The sequence below is a fragment of the Paramormyrops kingsleyae genome, chromosome 13, assembly GCF_048594095.1.
Source record: "Paramormyrops kingsleyae isolate MSU_618 chromosome 13, PKINGS_0.4, whole genome shotgun sequence".
NCBI classification, from domain to species: domain Eukaryota; kingdom Metazoa; phylum Chordata; class Actinopteri; order Osteoglossiformes; family Mormyridae; genus Paramormyrops; species Paramormyrops kingsleyae.
Genome location: NC_132809.1, coordinates 15,062,529 through 15,080,122, shown reverse-complemented (window position 1 = coordinate 15,080,122; position 17,594 = coordinate 15,062,529). Strand labels below are relative to the sequence as shown.

General features: G+C 45.5%; 1 protein-coding gene across 2 annotated transcripts in view; it reads right to left on the bottom strand.

Annotated features, from left to right (window-relative positions):
- dennd2b (DENN domain containing 2B) overlaps positions 1 to 17,594 on the bottom strand; it is a 51,496-nt gene that overhangs the window by 23,752 nt on the left and 10,150 nt on the right. For both annotated transcript variants that reach the window (XM_023822810.2, XM_023822808.2), the window contains exons 2-3: positions 7,971 to 8,075; positions 1,251 to 2,510 (exon numbers count right to left, since the gene is read on the bottom strand). In XM_023822810.2, the coding sequence (XP_023678578.1) occupies positions 1,251 to 2,510; positions 7,971 to 8,044 (1,334 nt within the window). In that variant the 5' untranslated portion in view covers positions 8,045 to 8,075. The remainder of the gene's footprint in view (positions 1 to 1,250; positions 2,511 to 7,970; positions 8,076 to 17,594) is intronic.

The following is a 17,594-nucleotide window of genomic DNA, read 5'->3' as shown; positions in this document are numbered from 1 at the left end:
TAACATTAGACTATGATACGAGACATGCCCCCCCGGACACTGTGCTAAAATGCTTCTCGGTTTTGGATGCTTAAAGGGGGAGGGGGCTGGGAAACAAAACCAGCATGCGAGAGCCCAAATACCCAAAGGAATCAAATAGCTAGACAGGAATCTGGAACCCTATGGAGACCAAACAAATTAAAAGGCCAAACAGCTTTATCGGAGCCCTTGTTAGCTTCCCACAGCCCAAGACAGCGGGGAATCAAAATAAATATGTATGATCCAGCGAAAGAGAAATGTGTAAGCTTTGTTTCACATGACGGTATCTTGGAAAGTGCTGCACAGTCCTGAGCTGCCTAAGGGAGTTCAAATAAAAGGTCACGGCCCAGCTAAGAGTTCCCTTTAATTCCTTTTCACACTCATTCATAGTCAATGACATTGCTCAGTTGCGTTTAATCTGCTAAATATATGAAAAGCTTTCATAGCTATTAATGATAGATTAGTGTGCAACATAATGGCTTGTAAAAGAAAAACTCAAAATATAACTTCCATCCATCTCCTAATTGCTTCTCCTGGTCATGGTCACGGGGGTGAGCCAGAGCCTATCCCAACCAACAGAGGACTGTGGTACATCCTGAATGGGATGCCAGTCCATTGCAGGGCATATATGTGCACACATTGAATGCATAAACACCAAATAGCCTAAATGCATGCCTTAGCCTGGTAGAAGAAACCCATTTGACATGGGAAGAACGTGCAAAACCAACACACAATAAACATGGGATTCAAGACACTACAATTCACACTCCAGAACAACATCAACTATGTACATGCTCGACATGCAACCTTACCCTTCATTACATTCTCAGGAGATGCCTGGGTGCTTCAAATCCCCTATAAAATAATCATCTGTTTGCCTTGGGAGCTTTCACAAGGGAGCTAAACAAACTCATCCTCCTGTTTTTTAAGGAGAGATAAATAAACGTTGTTGGGTCTCGGAGCAGAATTAATGCTAATTTTATTAAGCTAGCTTGGCGTGTTGAGCGCAGAGGGCCAGTTACAGAGTACGGGAACAATGTGAAAAATTTCCCTTGATGGTTACCACTTTCCCGAAAAATCTGAACAAACATATAAGGACAGTTATCCATACCTTTCAGGTAGAAAGATATGAATTCCCTCCACAAATCCATTCCAATTTCATATTTTTCCCACTAACCTATAGTATCTTGACTTGAAAAAGAATGTGATAACCAGAAGGCAGGGAATCTTACCTGTCATGAGGCTTTTTCCGGAAACTTCCCTCTGGCTTCTGGACTCGTGTCATGGGTGGTGCTGGTGTAGAGGGCAATGGGGGAGGAGACTCGGAGGGGCTGCTGGGAGGTAGACCGTTGGTTGACGATGTAGGCTTATGGCTCTCATGGTTCCGGTTGACCTCGTACTCAAAAGTGCGCTTGGGTTTAGGTAGGGGGTTGACCTGCACGCCTCCTAGTGTGTCAGGAGGAGACAGCTCAGGGCTGCCAGAGCTAGCTGAGCTTATGCTGAACCTCTGCTTGAGTTCAGGCAGCCTGTCCTGGCCGGAGGTGACCGCTGTGGCCTCTCGCTCTGGAGTAATGGAGCGGAATCCGCTCCGCTCTCGAGAGCATCCGCTCTGCGGCTCGCCCTTACGGCGTAGCTTGTCCGGGGTGTAGCAGCTGCTGGGGTAGCAGGGCAAGGATGGTGGGGGGCTCTCCTTCAGTGCCTGCTCAATCTTTTGTATCCGGCTGAGGACAGCGGAATTTTCTTTGCGGGAAGAGATGGAGCGGAAGAGGAGCCCTGTGGCATCCGTCCGGATGGGCCGCTTCCCGGACCCTCCGTTGGAGCCGCCCCGCTCTGAGGTTGGCTCTTCCTCCTCCGTCTCCGGGTAGGAGCACTCAGAGAAAGCGGTGCTCATCCTCCGCACACCTTTGAAGTCAAAGGTCTTATCACTGCAGGGTGAGGATAAGAGGCTGGGGCAAGCGTCACTGCCACCCATCCGCTCACCTATGGGCCTCTTGTCTAGGCATAGGCTCATTCTAGGGAGATCCACTCTCCGGCACTCCCATTCGGAGATCTTCCTGCGGACGCCCACAGGTAAGGAGCACCCGCTGGTCCGGCCAAGGGAGAGAGTACGCTGGTGGTGTTGGGACGTAGGCCCCAGAGACAGGGTGCTCCAGCCACGAGGGCCTGTGCTGAGGCCCCCTTTAGCCGGGCCGCCGTCCTGCCGGTTCTCCTTCTGCTCTTGGCCACTGGCTGGCCTGTAGATGGAGAGCCTGTTGTCCAAGCAGGCAACACTCCTGGCCTTGAGGAGACGGTTCTGGGCCTGGAAGTTGACGGATCGCAATGACACACAGCGCAGGCTGTCAGTCCTATTGCTCCAGTTCCTCAGGCGCAGGGGCTGGTTCTCGGCGACCCTGTCCTCCCGGCTCCACTCCCGGGCGTCCTCGCTATCACTCAGTGGGTAAGCTGGGGCTCTTGCTTTGGAGAGAATAGGAGGCGGGGATGCGGACTGGCACCTGGAATAAGCAGTCATGAATTCAGAACTCCTTCGAGATGACATATGACCATCTTCTGAAAATGGAAAACAACCTACAGCTTAGATGGTGGTTTAAGAAGCAGTAAGAGGTGCTGCAGTGGTTATCCCTGTTGCCTCACACCTCTGGGATCTAGGTTCAAGTCTTCACCATGACTCCATGTGTGTGAAGCTTGCATGCTCTCATAATGGTGTTTCCTCTGGGTTCTCTGGTTTCCCCCCCCCCCCCACAGTCCAAAAACATGGACCTGCATGGTGCCCATAGGCTCCAGACCCCTGGTAACCCTGGATAGGACAAGTGGTTACAGAAAATGGATGGATGCTTTGTAACCAGGCTGGTGACACAGCAAGAGAAACTACATGGTTACATCAAGCCGGAGCTCATGACCAGCTACTCACGCACCCCCTGGAAATGTGGTGAAAGTCCGGATCTTAACACCCCCTCTTTTCAGGTAGTAACCAACATGTAAAATAATCTGTGGAAAGTGCGTCATCAGTCTGACGAGACTTTGGCAGAGCCGGATTTAAAATGAGGCCAAGGCAAACACAAAGTCTTCAACAGGACACATGAGTGTGGATTTTTCCACATCATGAGAGCGATTAAAATGGAACGCAGACCCCACACACTTCACCACAGAACCAGGCAGCCAGCGCCAATATGGCCGTACCTTCCACTGTTTGGTCGGAGCGCTGAGGCTCCACATTCTCCAAAGGTTTCATGCGCCAACAATACAATAGGCAGACCTAGACCCAGAACTCTCTTTAGCCACAGATATGGTTCTGCTGAGCTACTGTGTTGCAAAATTTCTATTTGGCATCCACAGAAACACAAAAGGTTTCATCACCAATTCCAAAAATCCTTCCATTACAATCTGCCAGTCTGCCTCCACAAATCTGCTTCCACAGAAACAGATTACGTCATTGATGGTTTCAGACTATCTCCAGGCAGCTGAGCAAGAGTCCCCCTGTGTAGAACTGATGCTAGGAGGTTAGATGCTGTATACACTCTGAAAATAGTGCTTTGCTGGGAGGGGAACCATGCCAGCGAGCGGGAGTGCAGGTTGGGACACATCACGCCACACCTGTGTTTAAAACAAAGGGAGTGTGTGGCCTCTCCGTTCTCACCAAAAAGCTCTTCTGAAAATGACAATACTCACTTTCACAGCTTACTATGCAGCCTCAGGGGAACTGATATTACCTTCTGGCAAGCTTTTAATTAAGAGAAGGACTATTTTAACTTAGTGCACACAGGACAATAATAAGCAATGCAAATAAAAGTAAATTAATAAAAATAATTGATTTTAGCAGCCTTAGTAGTGAAAAAAAGAAATACTTTTCTGGAAGAAAGTACGTTTTACTTCCCTCAAATGAACCAGATTTTAAAGTAGGTCAAAGTTTTTCCAGAAAAATTATTAAAAGCTCAAACTTTAAAGTTCCATGACAGAACGATTGCAGACGCCCACACTGTCTTTCAGGAACACTGGAAGGATGACGTTCCCTGTGCACAGGCTGCATTCACGTCGCTAATGACGACGGCGGAGCCTGAAGCCAAGCAAGGATTCCTAAATAGCTGCGGTCGCGTCGTCGTAAAACTTCACTACATCTACGCAGGAAACCATGTGGGGAGGCAGGGGGGCTGCATGTTTCCGTTCTGTGCTGTAAATTTGACACAGAGTCTGCAAGGAAGCAATCACTTCCATATAAAAGAAAAAGAGTCAATTTGGTTCAGAACGAACAGTGTTTTTGAAAGGTTTCCTGTCAAATCACACCTCACTGTGACAAGTGCCTGCAAAGCAAAGCAGGGCACTTGAGAGATACTGTTTTCACATATAAAATAACAACGTATTTTCAGCAGAATTAATGCCCTGGTGATTTCCACATGGATATCAACGATCTTGATAGTGATACCATGCGTAAATGTCTGATTTTCCTGCTTTTAAGACGATTGTTTTAATGAAAGGTGTCTAACTTGGATAAAACTAGAGAAATTCTTGACGTTTTCACACAGTCTGTGGTGGGAAGGCTTCACTGAACAGCTCATTATGTTGTGTCTCCTGGTCAGCGCCTGTCCATGCAGGCTGCTCTCTGAATACACCCCGTTCATCTCAAGCTCATTGCCATGGATCTCAAACAGATTTGCAATTAACTGCATGCATGGCCGCAATTATTTCAAAAATTCCTGTGAAGGAAATAACTCCACTGTCCAGAGGCAAAATCAAACCCACACAGACCAACCCAATGCGGTAAAAAGGGAGGAAGCGTAAGATCCACTTGTGTCCCCTTTGCTGTCTTGAATCTCACTTCCCGGTATAGTAACTTTCAGGTTATAAAATCAATATTGACAAATCCAGGTCAATGCAAATGAATACTCCCAGTCATCTTAAGATAAAGGACACACACACAGATTAGGTATCTATATTATTGTGGGAACTCTCCATTACTTTTTATGGGCATAACCATAACCCTAACTATGTTAACCTTAACCCCAAGCAACTGAACAAAATACAAGACTTTTGGCATTTTTAGTTTTTTGATTGCAGTCACAGATTTTTATTAAACTGAATTTCCCACAAGGTCCAAGTAACAGTTTTTTTATCACATTATGGGGACATTTGGCCGTAACTCTAACCCGAAGTGTGATAACTCAAACCCCCACCCAGCCCTAACCTTAACCAAAAGCAATCAAACAAAATACAAGACTTCTGGCATTTTACTTGCATTCACAGATTGAGGTTTATACTACAGGGAAATGAAAAATGTCCCATAAGCTAAAAAGCTAAACAAGTTTTCCCACATTGGGGACATTTGGTAAATACAAACACACACACACAAACACGGAATGGCTGAGGTGCCCCTGAGGAGAGGTTTGGGACCTGAAGTGATGTTCTTCTAGCTGTCCAACAAGATATCAGAAAATTTTTGATGAACAGAAGAAATTCTTGTTTTTTAATGTGTTCATTTGTGTATGTTAAATTGTGTTTTTTTCCTGAGCAAATATACACTTACTACCCACATAAATAGCCTTAAACATTTTCTTTGACTGCCTTTGACTGTACTGGATATAAATCATACATAATTTTTCTGTCATGTTATTTTGATATTTTTTCATATTTTCTTTACCCAGAATGCCCTGTTCCTATTTCTATGAGGGTTTACCTCCCCAGATGACATACTAAGCCATTTTCTAGCAGATGAAATTGTAACCCTGAAACAAAAACAAAATAAAAGGAATTAAAGAAGAGAAAGGTCACATATATTATAAATTTTATTTGCCTGTAATTACCTCCTATTTTTTATGTTTGTTTTCATCACTATGCCTAAATGGTAGACATACTGTAGTTAACACTAACTCACTGTGCTTGCAGTATAATCAGTTCAGCTACTCTACCTATTAATTATCTATCTTCCCCTTTATTATACATCTTCAGCCAGATAGAAATTCAACATGGTGTAGAATGGCAGACTATGTTTTAAAAATAACCCCTGTGCACAGCTCTGCCATAATGGCTTACACAGCTATTACACGTGTAGCCCCATTGAGGCCTTTAGTTCCTCTGCCGGCAAAATACGGGTGTCGCTTCCAAAGCCAGGACTCCTTGGGTCAGTTTCAGACAGAAGGCCGAGAGCGCCAGTGCCAGGCCCGGACCAGTAAGAATAAGACCAGAACTGGTGCCAAGGAATGACACGAACATAGTGCATGCAGTGCCAGTCATGGCCCAGACAAGAGCTGGTGGGTGTGTCAGATAACAGCAATTTCCTGTTTGTTGGCAGGGTCAGAAAGCGAATAACTTACAGCCGAGGTTAAAAGTTATACAGGTCAAAAGTGAGAGGGCCAGGAATACTCATCCCCCCCGATCCCCGCCGGTCGAACTTTCCTTGGCATTCCTTGCTCGCATTGAATTATTGAACAACATATCACATTTCATAGTGCACTAAAACTCTTTTTTTAAGTGGAGAAACCCAAAAACAGATTAATCCTCCTCTAAATGACAGTTTTTGCAACAGAGGCATGAAAATCTTTGGTATCTGAAAAGTACATAGTTTTAGTTTCCTATTCAATTTTTTTATAGGGAAAGTAACGATGGATGTAATTTTAGTGGGCAAATCACAAATTTCTTCTTTCAAGGCTCAGGATCAGAGGGTCATCCGTGGAAAATCCTGGTGTTGTACTAATATTTTGGCCATCACCTCACTTCAATTACTTGGAAACATCGGAACAGTCATAAACAGCCCACACAACAATCATCAGAACGATGGCACTGTATGACCAGGCCACTCTACTGCCAATGAGGTCTGAGAACATAATGACTAATCTTTATGCTGTGCAAACAGCAAATGAGGACTACTTCCCTTTCCCACGTCAGCCACTTTAAAATCACCTAGGGTACAGTCCCCTGAATGAGCAGTTCATGTACAACTTGACAACAAGAGTCACAGCTTGAGAGTAATGTAGACTAGGTTTTTCTATTCACTGGCTTCTACAGATGCTGAGAACTAATATGGATCATCTTTTGCCTGTCATGTACAGAGATCTCAATTTCTTAGAAGCACTTCAGTAACTCTACTATAGTTAAACTTATGTATAATTCCCATATGCTAGAACGCATGGTAGAAGCGGCCTATCATGTTCAGAAACAGCAGAGCCCTCAATGTCTAATCACCACAGTAATGTCGCAATTGAAATTCTTCAGCTGAAAAAAATTACTGCAAGGTAAAGTGAAGGATTATGATTCAATGGCTCCTTTCTGAAAGCCAGTGCTGGGCATGTTCTGCGCCAGGGTGGCATCTGCACGCGTGAAGCTGAGCACAGTCAACATGCACTTTTAGCAGCGAGATAAAAGGGCTTGTTGCTGCTTGTGAAAAATGCAGGAGTACGTTCAGTTGAAGCTGACGCAACGCTCACACCAACACGAGGAAACAAACCAGCGTTAAGCGACTTTGGTTGGTTCACTCTCGAGAGAAAGATGCCCAAACCAAATTCAGAGAATATAAGACGATACGGCTGTTCCTGCTGATAAGTTCCTGAGGCATGCCGTTTACAAACGCAGTCCCGTGCCCCAGATGTGACTAAGTGCTCAGTTTCTCAGCCGTCTGCTGTCAACATGCAGCATCAAGGCGGCCATGGCAACGGACCACTTTCAGCTGATGAAAGAAGATAAATAAATACTTGCCTAGATGCATATTCCCACAGCGAATCCTGCACCTACTACCCTGGGAAGATACAGGCGTGTGAAAACCCACAGCAAGCAGAATTACCAAGCACTGTCAATCACTGTCTGGTGCGACTCCACAAGAACTGGGTAAAGCAAGTAATAAGATTAGGCTGGAACCTGTTTGTGATTAAAAGCACACAAAAACCCCGCCCATCGCAGGTTTCCAAGCCTTGCCTCTCCCATCACAAGCAACGCCCTGCCAGATTCCCACACTGGGTGACATCACTCACCTGTCAGGAACTTCCCGAGGGACCTTACTCTCTCCAGCTTGCGCTGCAGCCTTGGCGCTCTTGTTTGCGGTCATCGTCACCTCTGCTCTGCGATGTCCGGCTCACCTGATGAGAAGGGGAGAGGAAGATCATGTTTATGACTGTGGCCCGCTCACAGTCCCCTCTAACAGGCCTCAATCTCAGCCCACGGTCATGGGAGAGGCCGGGCGACACATTCTGGAGGCGACATTCCAGAAACCTTCTGTCCTCAGTTTGCTAAAATCCAAGTGTGCAGACACGCTACAGACAGGTCACATGTGTTTAAAAATGCATGCTGCAGGTAAACCCCCACAAACAGATACTGACAGTGCACTGAAAACCATAGAAAAACCATTTGTTCTGCGACTTATTCCCATGAGGATCCTGGAGCAGATGAATAAGTATTTGCTGTACTCTGCGATAAATACTAACCTTAAGTCAGAAAGGCAGACATGTGACCTCACAGAACTGTCAAACATCCCCCCCCCCCCCCCAAAAAAAAGCGAAAAGAAGTTTTCACACAATTTGCTCTTATAGTTGCATTATTATTATAAACTTACCACTGAGTGATAAACTTTTATAGTTATCTAAATAACTGGTCACTCCACTGAAGAATTTGAAACTTGGAGTCAAAGCCCAACATCCCAATACAAGATCCATCTGTTGCAGAGAATATTTCCTTACACACACTCGACAATAACCTTGTGGTATTGTTGTTTGCAATGACATTTACCTCCTTGCCCCCCATAAACTTCCGATCACTTTTGAAACATCCTGTACACCTGCCTTGTGCTTAAGTCCTGCCCCATGACCCTGTACTGCATATGAGGCTGCAACACAGATAAACTTGTTTAAAGGTAGCATTAAATAAACACAACAGCGGGATCCGAGAGGTAGTGATGGTGTGGCCTTCAATTTCGGCACTCTTAAAATGCCACTGGTGAGAGTAGCCAACTGTGTTGCATTAAGCGGAAGAGCGAAATAAAGCTCTGAGTGTTTTTAAGGTTTTGTTTGCCTGTTCAAAGGGAGCGGCCAAGATTAACAGACACAGGCTGCTCACTTGGCCCATTAAGACCTGATTACTTTTTCCCATGAACATGTGCACTCAAAAGGCCTGGCTGTGTTTTTATTGCAGATATTAGTTTTATAAGGCGCTCAGGAGAGCGGCACTTTCGGCGCTCTGGTGACGCGCTGCGAGAGCTGCTTCCTCTGACTGTGCCGGCCACCGTCAAGGGACGGCTGCTGAAAGCAGAGGCTTGGAGCCTTGTCTTCGAAAAACACCAAAGTCTTATTACTTTGACCACTCGTAGTGTCCATTTTATGCACGGGTTTGAAACAGAATCGCCCTCTTGACTGGAGCCGCAGGGGTGGCTACCGTAAAGCCGGACGGGATCGACGGCAGCTTAACCGCGATCGTGACTGCACACTGCCAGCCGCTGGGATGCTCCCTGTGTGGATGCTGGTTCATTGTCAAACTCCGCGTCAAAGCAGGCCTCGGTGGATTGTCTTCACGGGACCTGAATAAACCGCTTGAGCTGCCATATTCCACCGACTTAATGTTTATTCCCACAACTCCCAAGGTCAATCAAAATAAATGAAAGAAAAGTAGAGAGAACTGAAATGCCCCCACTGGATTCCGGCTCTCTCTTCCTCTTAAGAAGAAAATAAAAAATAACCTTTTACGGTTTTATTGCTGTCAACACAGAAGTCAGCATGAATCTCAGCAGCGAGCCAGAGAAGCAGCTGTTTGTTTACAGGAAGCTTCCATCTAAAGGATGAGCAGGCGATGGCTGAACTTTACAGAGACGCGGGTAAAGAGGGAGAAGTCTGCCACATTCTTTCTGTCAGCAATTTCCTGTTTCAGAGGACAGTGGAGGACACAGAGCTGAGTTTCAGTCCAGCGCTGGCAAGCTCCTGGCCAGCTCCTTCTCCTATTCATCCTGAAAGTATTTTTCCATCTCTGACTATGGTGAAGGAGAGGAAGAATAGAGCAGGTCTGATGCCAGAGGTCAAGCTGATTCCTCCTGCCACAAGAACGACGGTCAAATAAAACAACTAAACTTAAAACAAAACCGTTTATAAGTCACGGATGAAGGGGTTGGGTGTCTATAAAGAAACAGACAATAACCCATAAAGTGAAATGTCATGAAGCCATCTGCAGTGAGTAAGAAACATGCAGTAGCCACACGAATTGACCCCCAGAGCCTGTAGCGGGGGGGCAGAGTGAAGTTCTAGGACTCAAATTATTCAAAGAGTTCTTCACATTCTCTATGATTCACTATGACTGCAAAAAATGTGCTCCATCGCATGTGATTGGACCATTATGTCGTCTCCGTCGCCACTCCTGGAATGCAGCTTTGTGCATCGGATAGAAACGACGTCTAGGAAGACATTTAATCGCCTCCATCTGTGTTCAATCCCAGCCTTCTAGATACATTTGAAGCTGGTTGTCAGAGTTTATGACCTCGCATACCATTGAGTTCAAATTTGCCCCGTGAACTGGAAGACGGAGAGTCCAAACTATGTTTCTTTTGGATACCCAAGGACTTTCAGTATGAAGACGACTCCTTCTTCCTCATCCTCTGTTACCTGCAGCCGCCTCACTCATAAAAAAATGGTACTCCTAGAGGTTAATAAAGTGCGAAAACGGGGGAATTAAAGGGCAGAACTTGTGCGCGTATCGTGAATGGCGGCCTGGCACAGTGATGCTCAGTCACGCTGAGTGTTGTTTTGGTGACAGTGGGCAGGCCGCTGGCCAATGGCAGCTCACAGCCAGAGGAGCGGAGACATCAGGAACCAACAGCAGGTTCTTAAGGCCAGGGAAGATCTGGACTGCCTAACTCCTTTCTCCGTTATGGCTTCCTGCCCAGCTCCATCAATCAGACCGCAATGGTGTCCTATAACTGATGAACAGTAAAATCTGGTTACTGTGGTTTGCGTGACATTCTGGGAAATTAAATACAAAGAACGACTCCAGCGGTCAGGATAAACCAAAGGTGGGTATCGAGTTGAAGCAGTAAGGTTTTGGTATATAACTAAGGAAAAGGTGGTTGATTATATATCCATCCGTCCATCCATCCATCCATTAAATTTTCGAACATAGAGATATATACGATACTGTACTGTGCCAAATTGTTTGTATTTTTGGTATGCTCTTAAGCATAAACAACAAGTAAATTTAAAGCTTATGAAAACTCTAGTACAGTGTTTTCTTGAAAATCACAAGTCGAGACATGTTTGTCCTGCATTAGTGACCTTGAGTAACCTTTCACCTCATTCTGAGTGTTGTGAGTGATCTCCTGTAATGATATAAAGTCACCCTCTGAGCTCATGGTGTAAGAGTCAGAGAGTCCCTCCCACGCTGACTCACAGAACACTGACTCCTGCCTGCCTGTCATGCCTGAGCACGCATTTTAACACGCTTTCACCAACACTCTCCTACTCACGCGTGACACGGATGTCAGTACCCCGTATGCCCCTATACCGCAGGGCTGCACTACCGCAGCCGGAATGCTGCGCATCACAGCAGGTTTGCACAATGACAAAAGTGACGGTTGCATTACTACCGCCCAAAAATGATGTCATTCTCCCCCACCCACCTGGCCCGCAGCGCATAGCTGCAGTTTGCTATTAGTCTCGTCAACAGATTGATTTTAATACCAGAAGTGTTCTGTCCACCTGACTGCCATGACTACAAGTACACAAATCTCCCAGGATTCACAGCAGCCCATCGCGGCGCGGACATCAGGGAGCTTACCATGTTTCGCTCATCGCCTTATAACTTCATGTGTAATTTGATGTGGTCAATCGGACCCAAAGCACTGTCACATGCGCAGGCTTAACAATGGAAGCTTCCAGTCCTGTGTTGCTGCCTCATTGCTTCGCAGTCAGGTGAGTAAAATGCACTATAGCTGCGCAGCCAATGAGCTGCTTCATGACCACTCAGCAAAAAAGGATCTGCACCAATTGACTCGTTCCTCTGGCCGTATGAAGGTAACATTCTGCACGACCGCCGGGGAAGAGCCGGCCATGTTTTTTCAATAACCCCAACAAGAAGTAGCAGGCCCCAAAAACCTGTCAGGAGCCTTGGTTTGTTTCACCATTAATCCCATTGATGTGGCAACTTTGCCAGGAGGTAACTTCACGAGAGAAAATAAAGCCCAGTTTAAAAAAATAGACCCAACCCTGCCAAGCCATTTTGGTCACCATTCTCTCTGTTTTCAGAAGATGTACTTTTTCTAACGACTACTGAGCTAACACTAACAAAAAGCACATAAAAAAATGTCTGCGTGCTGTATAAAACAGTCTGTAACACAAGACAGTTCACGGAAGAAAAAGTGTATGAGGACATTTTAGATGCCTCCGATCGCGAGGTGCACCAAAATGGCGGATGTGCGCTCTCCTTCTGCCGTTCTTCCTCAACGTGTCAGCCGTATTCACCATCAGCCTGTCCCTCCAACATCCGCTACCGAATCAGACACTGCCGTTGGCATCCCAAGTCACCCCATTGGTGCCCAAACACAAGTGAGGTCATGTGACATGCGGTGGCCTACTCGGCTCAGATTTAGCTGACAGGCTCCACTAGAAGCACCTGTGAAAGTCTGGTTTTCACCCGGGCCCTTTAAAAATGTCCTAATAAAGAAGTCTCAGCTGAAGGGACTGAAATGGGCCAGATCCTTGCTTTTGAAATGCCCACCATGTGCTCTCCTGATAACATGCAGTACAGTGGATCTTACTATGGTCCTGGACAGCTACAGTGCTTTATTCAACATTGTAACCCTGCAAGCTGAGTGTTTAACCGCTCAGTTCACGTGTGGTGCCAAGGAGTTTCTCACGTCTAGATACGGAGAGCTCTCTATCCCTGTGATAGGAGACTATCAGGATACTGAAAGCTCTACTTGTTCATTGTCCTTGAGCGGGGGGGGTGGGGTGGGGAGGAAGTCCTGGATCCTTGAAGGTTGGGTAGTAGGGTGCAGTCAGGGATCCCCAGAGCTTGGCGGAGCAAGGAATTCTCAAAGGTTAGAGAGGTGAGGAGAGGTCGCTGACCGTGTCGATCCCTAGTAGGATCACTGAGAGGTAACAAGCCAGACAGGAATTCTGTAAAATCTGGTCTGGTTTCCCAACATGTTACTCAGTGTTTGACAATGGGGGGGGGGGGTTGAACCCTGAATGCTATCTTCACTCTACTGGCAAGGTCTAATAACAAGGCTGTGTGTGTCAGACCGCTTCCTGGATGTACCAAACTGGAGATTAGTAGGCCTTAGGCTAGAAGCCAGATAGTCTAAGAGTTTATCTTTCTTCAAAATGTGGAGAATTTTTTTAATTAAAATGTGAAAATTTGTTCTACTAGTAAACATACAGCAATCAGTCAAAATATAAATGTGCATTTGGGAGATTCAGAAAGGAACTGAAGTTGTCCTAAGATTTCTACAATGGCTGTCACACTTGTGTCACACCTCAGGCAACGCAAAGCATGGCATTCAGAAGCTGTGAGGAGGGAAATCCTTTTGTGTTTTTGGCAGCAACGCGATTGAACAGGCCCGTCAGTTCATAAGCTGACACCCACTGAGGGTTTCTGAACCCGCACTGGGCTGACGGCCTCCATTGGTCAGAGATCCATATGCCAGAGAGTGGGGAGCGAGGAGCCACTGGGGACTCCACAGTACAAGGTCATATGGTCCTCATAAAGGCTTCATGGGGGGGGGGGCAGCTGTTTGTGAGGTATGGGTACGTACTGCCTGCCATCATTACAAAAGTATGCTGTGCTTCAGCTCGGGACATGAAAAATGTCTCCCTTTTTCCTCTAAAAAGCTTCTACCTAAAACAGCCTTATGTTTGTAATTAAAAAAAAAAGAAAAAACTTTCCAAAGTCCTTCCTGTACTTCCCGATCATCCAGACAGAGAATTTCTCAATTCGCCCAGGTGTCGAACTGGGCCGCCCTTTGTTTCCTTCTGAAGGGAGGCGGGGGGGGGCTTCGCAGTGGTTTCGAACGGCACGACCCCGCAGACACAGTTCCAGCAGGCCGAAGAGGGGGGGCCTTGCCGCATAAGGCCCCTCTGAAAGGCATCCTGCAGGGCCTCAATCGGCCTTCCAGCAGATCAGGGGGCGCCAGCGGTCATGGCTCGCGGCGCCTGAACAAGCCCAGTACAATACCCACAATTCCCGGCTGCTGCTGCGCTCACTTCACGTGGCAGATGGAACCAATTCTTTAAGCCTTATTCTATTCATTCTTCTCTCTCCTGCATTCAGCTGTTTACGGACTTTTTTTTTTTGTTTTCCAGGGGGAAACAAAGACAGATTTGAGTTTTTCAAAGATTCTGCAGCACGACCTGAACGCGACTGCTTGCAGCTGTCGGGATGTGTGCACGGGAGCGGCCTGTCCTCCCACAGTGAAACGAGAGCTTCTCACGCTCATCGCTTGGAAGAGGCTCTAATTCCCGCGGATTCAGCGTTCACACAAATCTCCAGGAGACAGCACACCTGGTGCACCTCCAGGGGCTGGGAGAGGGGGCAGTGTAAGGCAAAACACTCCAAAAACTACTCTTATACTGCTTGCTATAAGACTGTAGCCATTTGTGTAATGTACCTTCGTCGCTGGCTCCCTAAATTCCATTAGCTTGCTCAGAATCGAGGAAGCAGCCATTCCCCATCCAACATACCCGACTCAGGAGGAGTTAAAACAATATGACCAGACAACAAATGACTGGAGAACACAGAGAAGGCTGTGCCCCACCTGAGCAGGCGCGCCTCTCATATAACACAGCACAGTAAAAACCAAACAGCCTCCAGCTAGCATTTACATAGGTGAAAGTCTCACTTTCAGTTTGAGTACCCCAGGAACGTGACGCAAACTCCTAACTGTGTTATAACTGGTCTGGTATGTAAATAAAAGAGGTTCACAGGACTTACGACTTCCCAGCACTGAGAGCAAAGTAAGTTCAGCTTACTGTGCAAAGTGCTCATTAAGGCTGCGCCACCGGTAAGTATCAGGCACTTTCAAGGGATAACTGTAGAGTGTCCATAGAAACGATTAGCTTAGGCAGTACTAATGGCATCTCTTCAGTAAAGTAATGCGACGAAAATCATGCATTTACATTATGTATATTAAACGAGGGGTGTAATGGGCAGAGTTCATTGTTCAGCACAAACCTTAGTTTTGGGTTCATGATTCAGTGCAAGGGAAAACATATTTTGCACTGAAATTATTTATTATTATTTATTATTATGTGATATTTATTATCACAAACATAATTAGGAACAGTTGTAAACCAAAGGCCATGCATCTTCTGACATATCTAAATAACAAAACCTAATAAAAAAAAATCCAACTTGGCCCATTTATGACTAGTTTGTATCCAAGAATAATTCCAGAGCTATTTGCTATTTTGTTGTCAGTGTTTCTGATAGATGCACTAATGCCCCTCAAAGATTCCACTGCAGGACACATGTGGTTGTATGTGGTTGTTTCACTTCTAAGTCATACATTTCCATCAGTTTGCAAACTATCTAGCCAACTAACCACCAAACAATAATTTGGTAAAGAACTTCTTGCTGATGATATAGCCTCCGTGAAGTTAACAAGACTTACAACTGGATAACTTAAAGACTTTGTGTGTGTCTGCTCAAAGGACTGTTCAACACGCTTCATATGGGTTTCCAACTTCACGGAGGTAAGTTATTAGCTAACAGGCAATGCCACTGTTGTATACTGCTATATCACAGCTGATAACCCTACAAACTGCAAGTCTATTAATTGTACATGCATCATGTCGTTAGAATGAAAATGGTCAGCTGACATGCGTAAATCAAGTGCCACAAAGTGCTTCTTGAATACAAAGCATAACTGACAGGGTCATGAGGTGACGAACTGTAGGCCGGGCTGGATGTGGGGGGGCTGGAGGTCCAGCTGCACCTGCCCGCAGGTCATAGCCCATATTTGTATTGGATGTTTTTCCAGCAACCAAACCAAGAGGAAGTCTTAGTCTTATCAACTACTCTCTCTAGTGCTGGTGTAACTTATTGGGAAACCAAAATGTTCCCAAACATTCAATTATGACTACTAGCATTAGCCGTAACCAACTTGCAGCTGCAATTAGCATTTTGTTTTCTTTGTTGGACATCTACCTGTGAATTTAGGTTCTGTCCATGTCAATAAATGTGTTGTTCGTTGTGCGTTCCGAACTGAACATGGCATGCCAAACAGTATATGATGAATATGTGTACCATTACAGCCCTATATTAAACTTGCTTGGTGGAACTCGATGGGACTGTGCAAACAGTGTGAAGATCTGCAGGATCTTACGCCTCCTGGCCAAATCCGATCCTGCAAGACGCAAGGCTTCCGGCAAGCGGAGTAACTGCCGGCACTCAACACTAGATTGTTTCATCGGCAGCGGGAATTGCTAACTAAAAAAGAGAGGTTTGTCATATCCCTAGAAGTAGACTGGCATCCCAAGAATGTGCCATAATCATGGAAACAAACTATGTTTCTATTTGTTCCAGTCATATCAGCAAATGGTATGCAGAGGGGAACCTAAGCTATTACTGTAATCCATCATCAATTGCCTGTTCCTTCCACATGTCACCTGAAACAACTAGCTAGCTGTCATCATTATCACCAAAATGCAACTGTTTTATATATCTTTGTACAGTCACAATCACTTTTATTCACACACTGACAGCAAGATTTTTTTCCCCCAGTGGTTACACTACATTACATACTACATACGTACAAGCACATTTAACCATGATCATCAGGGTTGTGTTAGAATATTCAAATAAATAAATACAGTTTGATCTTATGGGAGAAGATAGATAGCTGCTGTACAGGGACTGAGCAAGTAGTCATGGAGGATTATATGTTGTTATGGAAACGGTATGGAAGGATGTTTGAGGGTCAGGTGGATAGCAGATAAAGTGTAAAGTCAATCCAGGTTGTCCCCAGGTTAAGAACGCCCAACTTATGGACAGCAATGGTTCATGATAGCGAATGCACTCAATACTCTGTGTCACCCGTGAAAACAATGCACGGCTTCCGTGGTTCATCGGCATTATGCGACATGTAGGTAAGCACATTTTCTTGAAGAACCCTTATCGTGGGTATGCTGGGTGTTGAATCCTGAAAAGCGAAGTTAACGACAGAAAAAAATAATCAAGGTTGTGGAAGCAAGACAATCTAAACAAGAAATCAGAGCGAGATACATATTTGTACAAACTGTAAAATGTACCTGCAAAGCCTAAGACACCACTGCACAATTTGTTTCACTCAATTCTCAGTTTATGGCTGTGCGTCTGTGAATAATATTTTTTCGCAAACTGCAGCCTGCTTCTTCTCTGATTTTCATTAATGAAGGGCTTCTCCTTGCTTTATGGGACTTTAGTCCTGCTGAACTGTCCTAGCAGTGCACTTCACACCTGCACTTAATGCTCCCCATTCCTTTTGAAGGTCATTTAATGTCATCCTCTGATTCATGAGAAACTGTCTGATAAGTTAAAAGTAATCACTGGCATTAGAAAGTTTCTTCCGTCCTTTACCTGACTAGTTTCTGGTAATTTCACAGTGTCTCCTGCATCACCTCAACTTAAGTACTGCTGTCTTAGGAATT